This window comes from Synchiropus splendidus, chromosome 10, assembly GCF_027744825.2.
Source record: "Synchiropus splendidus isolate RoL2022-P1 chromosome 10, RoL_Sspl_1.0, whole genome shotgun sequence".
Taxonomy (NCBI): domain Eukaryota; kingdom Metazoa; phylum Chordata; class Actinopteri; order Syngnathiformes; family Callionymidae; genus Synchiropus; species Synchiropus splendidus.
Window position 1 is genome coordinate 15,873,316 of NC_071343.1, and position 8,489 is coordinate 15,881,804.

The 8,489-nt window shown below is 42.7% G+C and overlaps 2 gene segments (V, D, J or C); one reads left to right on the forward strand and one right to left on the reverse strand.

The window, feature by feature from the left end:
- Window positions 1–630: 630 nt before the first annotated feature.
- Window positions 631–3,059, reverse strand: LOC128766481 (Ig kappa chain V region Mem5-like; the record flags this gene model as incomplete). The annotated part of the segment is given in 3 exon segments: window positions 631–1,054; window positions 2,019–2,084; window positions 2,768–3,059. Coding segments are annotated over 3 exon segments (675 nt in total), but the record flags the coding sequence as incomplete, so codon positions are not given.
- A 4,398-nt stretch (window positions 3,060–7,457) lies between these two features.
- LOC128766475 (Ig kappa chain V region Mem5-like) overlaps window positions 7,458–8,489 on the forward strand; it is a 49,470-nt gene continuing 48,438 nt past the window's right edge. Inside the window, 2 exon segments of the V gene segment in view lie at window positions 7,458–7,518; window positions 7,708–8,002. Coding sequence covers window positions 7,467–7,518; window positions 7,708–8,002 — 347 coding nt within the window.

Consider the following 8,489-nt stretch of genomic DNA (forward strand, 5'->3'; position numbering starts at 1 on the left):
ATTCACACTTTTACACTTTTATTAGTTTTTCAAGCTTTACTACCTATCAATGACCTCAATATTTCTGCTGACTCTTCACTTTTAAACTGAGTCGACACCAGTTCAGAAACATTATTCAGATTGATTTCATTTCACTGATAATGTTGGACATGATTTGCTGATGATGTTCTCAGTGACGTTCATCAATATCTCACTTTGCTGCTGGTGGTTTGAAAAAGAATCAAGAGGAAGAAACTCTATTCAAGTGGAACTGACTCACAATCATGAAACATTCATAACACTCACATTTCAGTTTCCAAAATCTTCTGCTCCCTCAGATTTTTGACATTTCGTCACATTCTTCACATCAACTTCTGTTTGACTCTTGTGACTTGTGACTGCTACTTATGATGATATTATTCTTATTCTTATTTTGTTTTTGCTATTGTTGTTAATATTATTAGTATATTTCCATATTTGGTTGATGTTTGTTTTCTTGACGTGTTTTCTGTGGCTGCTCTGTTGACGTCACTGAGCTGCTGGAATGATGATCTTTCTCACCTGTGAGACCTATAAAGGCTTTTCTTATCTCATCTTAGAGATCAGATTCAGACGCGACTGAACAGAGTTGAAGCCAAAGATGTGATGAAGACGTCTTTATTGTCATGAAGTGATCCAAGAAACAAAAGAGTGAACATGTGGTCAGAGAGTGAGCGAGGGACAGAAGCAGAGAGCTGCTGGAGTCCAGGCCGGTCTGCTCAGGACTGGGAACACTGCTGTCTCCTCAGTGTCTCTGAGACTGGAGTCTGGGAGCCCTGGGTGGCCTCACAGGTCACAGAGCCCAGCGTCCTCCACTGGTCAGCAGGGATGGTCAGGGTGCTGGTCCAGCTGTAGTGGCCGTCCTTCCCCAGCAGCCCGGGGCTCTGGCTCCCCTTCCTGCTCTGGCCGTCCACCTTCCAGGACAGAGTCCAGCCTGACGGGAAGCCCTTCTTGGCCAGACACACCAACGTGGCCTTCTCTTGCTGCAGCTCCTGGCTGGAGGGGGGCAGCACGGTCAGTTTGGGCCGGAGGTCACCTGGGAGACAGTGGTCACCTTAGATCATGGGTGTTTCTCATCACACACGTTTCACACGAAGGAAGGAGGAGGAGGGAAGAGGAGGGGAGAGAAGAGGGGAGAGACAGGAGGCAGAGAGGAAGGAAGTGGAGATGTATGAGGTGAGAATGAAGAAGGATGATGGAAAATTCACATGTAACTTGGAGATGTTGAGAGGATTGAAGGAGAAGTGGGAGAGACAGTGAAAAAAGATGAGAAAAGGAAGGAGATGGTGTGATCAAGATGATCGAGTTGGAAGGAAGTTGGAGAGAAGGAGAGATGAGGGGAGGGAGAACTGCTGCAGGATGAGAGGATGAAACCAGTGATGGTGGGATTGAGGGAGAGAAGTGGACTGAAAGAATCACCCTGAACTCCCTCTGTCTCACTCCTCTACTGTCTTTTTAAAATCATAAAAAAACTACTAATGAAGAACTGAAAGATCAAAGAAGAGAATTTAAGATGAACATGTGAAAACGTTTCTTCAATGATTCCAGAGACAAGAGGGAGAGAACATCAATGAAGGGGAGAGGTCTTTGTTCCATAAAGGAGGGCAAAATGTACATTTCAGTTGAAAAACAACTTTTAAAGATCAAACATTAAATTAATGAGAAACTAATAGAAATCTGTTGAACCTCAGTGATGAAAATACTGAATACTGAATCAATACTGAATCTTTTTTTTTTTAACTTTTCAATTCCTTCACTTTTTTTTAGATTTATTTTTGTCAAGATCAGTTCATGCTTGAATCTAAACTCACATCAACTCATTCTCTTTTTAACTCTTTGAGTTTGTCCACTCGTCTTCTGAAGACTAGATTCACTATTTGCTGCTTCAAATTCTCACGTTTCATTTTGAAATTCTCCTTTTTGACTCCTGAATTTTCAATCAAAACTTCACATCTAGTTTCTATTTCTGAGTAAAAACAAGTGTGAGAGTGAGCACTTACTTCCAACCTCCAGTCTGGTTCCTCCTCCGAACGTGAGCCACAGTGACACAAAGTCAGCCAGTCGTGCTACAAAAACCTCTGCCACACAAAGTGACTAGAATCAGACTGACAGTGAAGCAGGAACTGCTCTTGCTTCTCTCTTCCTCACTTGCAGACATGTTGCTGCTGAAGCATGTTCTCCTCATCAGACAGAGAGATGTTACAGTTTTCTCCTCTCATGTCGTCCAACGTTCAGACTTGAGGAGGTCAAAGGTCATTTCCTTCACGTGTCCTCAGCCCATCTCAGGTCTTTCTCCAACCAGGACTCTGCAGCTTCTTCATGGAGCCACACTGAAGGAGGTACAGTGGTCAGTGCTGCAGCATCATGATCCCAAGATCCTGGTTTGACTCCTTCATATCAGTGAGTTTCCTCACGGAACTCCAAGTTTCTCCACAGTCTAAAACACACACATTCATGTGTTATAACAGAATATCTGTTCAAAAGGACACAATATTCAGAGGAACATCTGAAATAATAATAATACTAATACTAATACTAATTATTATTATTATTATTATTATTATTATTATTATTATTATTATTATAATTATAATTATAATAAACTCCATTGAGAGTTTTTCATGTCGTGAATGATGTGACCTGTGAAGTGTCTCCACTCATGTGCAGCAGTGGAGTCAGATCAGTTCCTCTCCAGTTGACGGGGGTTTTTGTACGACCTTGTTTCACTGTGTGAACGGGGCAGTGCTACCCTGCTGACAATAATAAACTCCTGCATCTTCAGGCTGGACTCTGCTGATGGTCAGAGTGAACTGTGTCCCTGATCCTTGTCCACTGAAACGATCTGGAACTCCAGACTCACGGGTTGAAGAGCGATAAATGAGGAGTTTTGGAGCTTCAGCAGCTTTCTGAAGATACCAGTGGAGCCAGCTGCTAACGTCAGAGCTTGTTCTGCAAGTGATGGAGACAGTCTGTCCTGGAGCTACAGACTGAGATCCTGGAGTCTGAGTCAGGACGATGTCTCCTGATGAACCTGGAAAACATAGAAGAAGAGTTGTGGAGTCAAGTCCAGTGCGATCAACATGAAGACAGAAGCATCATTTCTTGAAGACAGAGAAGAGAAGGATGAAGGTGGAAGCTGCTTCTTTCAGTCTCTCTCCATCACAGCAGAAGGTCCTGCTGCTGAAGCTGCTTGTCAAAGTCTCCAGAAGAGTCTCACCGTGAACAAGGAGGCCCAGGGTGTGCAGCAGTGGACTCAGTGACATCATCATTGTGGTGGCGGCGTCTTGTGGACACTCAGTGATCAACTGGGAGCTCTTAAGAGCCGCCAGCAGAGAGGAAGGACACACATGCAAACACAGTGAGTCAGTCAAGTGTGTGTGTCCTCAACATGTCCTGGTGTTTCCCCTCACAGCAGCTTTCACACAGCCTCAGGACGGAAACTCACACAGGGAAGATATGATGTAAATTCTTTAAATCCATGTTATAGACGAACAATGACTGTGTCCCTCATTTTGAGTTGATCCAGGAGTTTATGACCTGCTTCCTCCTCTCACCAAGTTCATAATGCAGAAAAGCTGAGTGTTTAAGTTGAAAAACACATCCCTACTGGAGCTCAAGTCAAGTGAGTTGAGACTGATGAATGTCATTGGTGCTGATCCAGCAGAATTCAAACAGGTGCTGATGGTTATTTAACGTTGCAGCAGGAGTCTATTATCTGAGTTTCATCACGAAATGATTCCTGCACTTTTGATTTCTTTCTCCTCGCTGACAAGAAGAGCAGGAAACTCCATCTTTTTCATCAACCCATGCCCACCAAAGTTCAGAACTTCATCATTCGACCCTGGTTTGAGGAAAACCAAATCAAAACATTTTCATCTTTCACTGCCCGTAGATGGATCCTCCTACTCTGGAGGTCACCTCCTGCTGACGCCCTGCTGAACATTATATCTCCTCGACTCTCTTTTTAAAATCATAAAAAAACTACTAATGAAGAAGTGAAAGATCATAGAAGAGAATTTAAGAGGAAAATGGGAAAACGTTTTTTCTATGATTCCTGAGACAAGAGGAAGAGAACATCAATGAAGGGGAGAGGTCTTTGTTCCATAAAGGAGGGCAAAAATGTACATTTCAGTTGAAAAACAACTTTTAAAGCTCAAACATTAAATTAATGAGAAACTAATAGAAATCTGTTGCACCTCAGTGATGAAAATACTGAATACTGAATCAATACTGAATCTTTTTTTTTTTTTTTTTTACTTTTCAATTCCTTAACTTTTTTTTTTAGATTTATTTTTGTCAAGATCAGTTCATGCTTGAATCTAAACTCACATCAACTCATTCTCTCTTTGACTTTTTCTATGATTGTCCACTTGTCTTCTGAAGACTAGATTCACTATTTGTTTCTCTTTGTTGTTTTTAAGTGTTTGCCTTTTTTTCCCTTTATTAACTGAAGGATTATCAAGCGAAGAGATAATTCAAAACTGTGCTGACTGTACTGTTTTCCATGGAGCTGCTCATCATTAAGGAATTACATGACAAAATAGTTTCCCAGCACTTCAGACATTGCAAGAGCAACGAAGAGCGAATACCGCTCTCCTCTCCATCATATTGTTCATCATTGCTCATCTCATTTTCTCCATTCAGGTCAGTCTCCTGTCTTCGTCTTCACTGTGTTCAGCCCCATAACTCAATATTGGACCCAAACAAACATCATGATGGACCCGTGTCTCCACAGTGATCTGTAATTATAAAAGTTCCAACTGTCTCTTCAGTTCATTCCTCGGATTTGAGTCTGATGAAGCATGTTGGTCTGGAACTTTCACTTCCTGCTCTGAGTCACTCAGCATGAACAGGGACAGCAGGTGGCTCCACTGAGCTGTGACCTCGCTCAGCTCTCTGTTCTAAACATATCAAGTTCAAGTGGAAACTTCTGCTTCTGATGTGATCGACAGGAAAGACTCATGACGAAGTTTTAGTCAACCTGCTTTTCTGACCACAGATCTCACCGTGCTCTAAATTCCTCTAAAAACATTTTGTTTGCTCTCTGTTTTCAACCCACAATACATTGACCTTGGACCTCTGAGTGGATGGGGAGACGCAGAACATTATCATGGGCCAGCAGGCTCCTACTCTGCCTACTGGTTGGTACAGCATGCTGTGATCACTGCATTCCATGAAGCTCCCACAGACACCAATGTTCTGCTCTGACTCCATGAATGGCAACATTCACAAAGTCAATCTATACCTATGTTGGTTTTGCATCTATTTGATTTCAAACATAATATAATGTGTTTATGACAAATAGCGGATTGTGCTCACTGAATTTAAAATCAGGCACAACATCTATGTAGACACCAGTGGCACTGCTGGTGCAGCAGAGGCATTTGATGTCTTCAAATGAGGAAGCTGGATTATTAACAATCATCATCTGAACGAACACTTTTATCACCCTCACTGTCACACACTAAACAAAGGGCTAGCAACTAGCCTGTTAGTCCTGAGGGGATGGATGGACGCAAGCATCTGATGATGAGGTGGAGGCAGCACGACCAAGTGATGCTGTGTTGCTGGGTCCTCTCAGGTGAGAAAGCTCCTACATGCAGAGAGTCACCCAACTAAAGCAATAGCTCCATTAAGCCACCGAAACAATTGTGTCTTTGTGTTCCATTTAACATCCAGAAGAGAGGAAAGTGGACAATAGAGTGATGTCACCTCTGTGTTAGCTCTTAAGTCTTTCTGATGGTTTTAGCAGGTCACCTTTATGACCTGGTAAAACCATCAACACACTTCCTTCTGCAAATCTCTGGATTAAACTCAGAACTTCCATCCATCCTCATCCACTTATCTGTTGCCGGGTCGCACCAAACGCCCTCACCTCGGGCAACATTCAGGAGACTTTCTTTTCTTCTTTCTCGCAAGAGTGGTGTATCTAAATCTATCACTGAGTCTGGCTTTAGTTCACCAGTTAGCAACAATGCTAGCTGTTCGTGGTGTAAATGTCGTCTCCTGTTCTTCCGCCAATCTTCTTGAGAGAACTTAGGATCAAAACGACCCTAGTGAAGGTGTCTGAAGACTCATCTGCACGTGTGATGGTCAGAATCATCGTGAGTGGCACCACGGCTCATGCCAGTTTTGGACTATATTCACCGCAAACATGGACAAAGATCACTGCTGCATCTGGTTCCACAGACAACTTCCTGACTGTATATGATGTGAGACCGTCTTCACATCAGAGGAGCAGCTGTGGTTGACTTGGTGCAGCTTAAAATGACAATTCTTTGGTTTTCTGAGGCGTCATGTAATGTTACTGTCATCAGCTGTGTCAGCAGTGGGTGGGTTGAAATAGCTTCTGCATTTTCCTCCTCTCCCTTTCTATTCCATTCATGAGCACCAGATCATTCTTACTTGGATTATTCAGTCAATGTGACTCACCTGAGTTGATCAGTGGCTCCTGTACATGTTACACTAACCACTAACCAGGACGGCTGAATAATGGAAGGAGGCGCTGGCACCACTTTTGCTCCCATATAATTTGGATTCAAAGAGAATGGACAAAACAAGAGAAGCTTTTTGAAAGATGTATGGTGCAAATGTGTCACAGGTTTATTCGGCATTACAGGCGACACAAAGAGAAGAAAGTCATGCAAGGTCTCTTTTTAACAGGCATGAAAATCTGGGTGTTTTGTCGGGAGGGGAACATAAGACCACTGGATGCAAATTCAGGTGTAGTTTTTCATTTATTGATTTTTTTTTTTTTTTCATTCGACTTCAGCAAGTTTCTGTGAGTAAGCGAACTGCTGACACATTCCCTAAAAGATAATGGAACTAAATTCATGACCTTGTTTCTCATTATAACTGCATTTCTCAGTGGTGACTTATGACACAGCCATTAAAAAAAAAAAAAAAATGGCAGAATAGTCGCAAACCTTGAAGTGGACTGAGACCCTTTTCAGGGTGGAACCATTGAAATATTTTCAATAAAATAAAATGTTCAGCACTTTAAGGCGATTGTCTTCCAGTATTGTACCATCAAATGACTGGACTCTCAACCCTCAGTCATTGCAGCTTCCCAGATAGTTCAACGGTTGACGTCATGGAACATTAAATGAAACCCTTGTGGACATACTAAACAAACTGGCCTTTAACCTACAAATCTACCACTGAATTATGAACCTGTCATTTTCTGGTTAATGTAGATGAAAAGCAAATATAATAGATGATAACTGACAAAAAGAAGAGTCTGTCCTCAGCAGAGGGCGCCACTGAGCTCCAACTGAGCTCCCCTCAAGGCTCTTGACTGTGAGTGTGTGAGGGGAAACACCAGGACATGTTGAGGACACACACACTTGACTGACTCACTGTGTTTGCATGTGTGTCCTTCCTCTCTGCTGGCGGCTCTTAAGAGCTCCCAGTTGATCACTGAGTGTCCACAAGACGCCGCCACCACAATGATGATGTCACTGAGTCCACTGCTGCTCACCCTGGGCCTCCTTGTTCACGGTGAGACTCTTCTGGAGACTTTGACAAGCAGCTTCAGCAGCAGCTTCACGTTCTGCTGTGATGGACAGAGACTGAAAGAAGCAGCTTCCACCTTCATCCTTCTCTTCTATGTCTTCAAGAAATGATGCTTCTGTCTTCATGTTGATCACACTGGACTTGACTCCACAACTCTTCTTCTATGTTTTCCAGGTTCATCAGGAGACATCGTCCTGACTCAGACTCCTGGATCTCAGTCTGTAGCTCCAGGACAGACTGTCTCCATCACTTGTAGAACAAGCTCAGACGTTAGCAGCTGGCTCCACTGGTATCTTCAGAAACCTGCTGAAGCTCCTAAACTCCTGATTTATGCCTCTACAACCCGTTGGTCTGGAGTTCCAGATCGTTTCAGTGGACAAGGATCAGGGACACAGTTCACCCTGACCATCAGCAGAGTCCAGCCTGAAGATGCAGGAGTTTATTATTGTCAGCAGCGTCAAAGTTACCCGTTCACACAGTGAAACAAGGTCGTACAAAAACCTCCGTCAGCTGGAGAGGAACTGATCTGACTCCACTGCTGCACACAAGTAGAGACACTTCACATCAGCTCATGTTCAGACTTTGACAATTTATTTCACTCCACATCTTCACACTTCACTTTTTTAAAAAACACTTTTGATCATTTATGAGTTTTTCCATCTCACGCTCCTCTCAACCATCAATATTTCTGCTGATTCGTCACTTAAGTCTCATGTAAACTGAGTCGACACCAGTTCAGAAACATTATTCAGATTGATTTCATTTCACTGATAATGTTGGACATGATTTGCTGATGATGTTCTCAGTGATGTTCATCAATATGTCACTTTGCTGTTGGTGGTTTGGAAAAGAATCAAGAGGAAGAAACTCTATTCAAGTGGAACTGACTCACAATCATGAAACATTCATAACACTCACATTTCAGTTTCCAAAATCTTCTGCTCCCTCAGATTTTC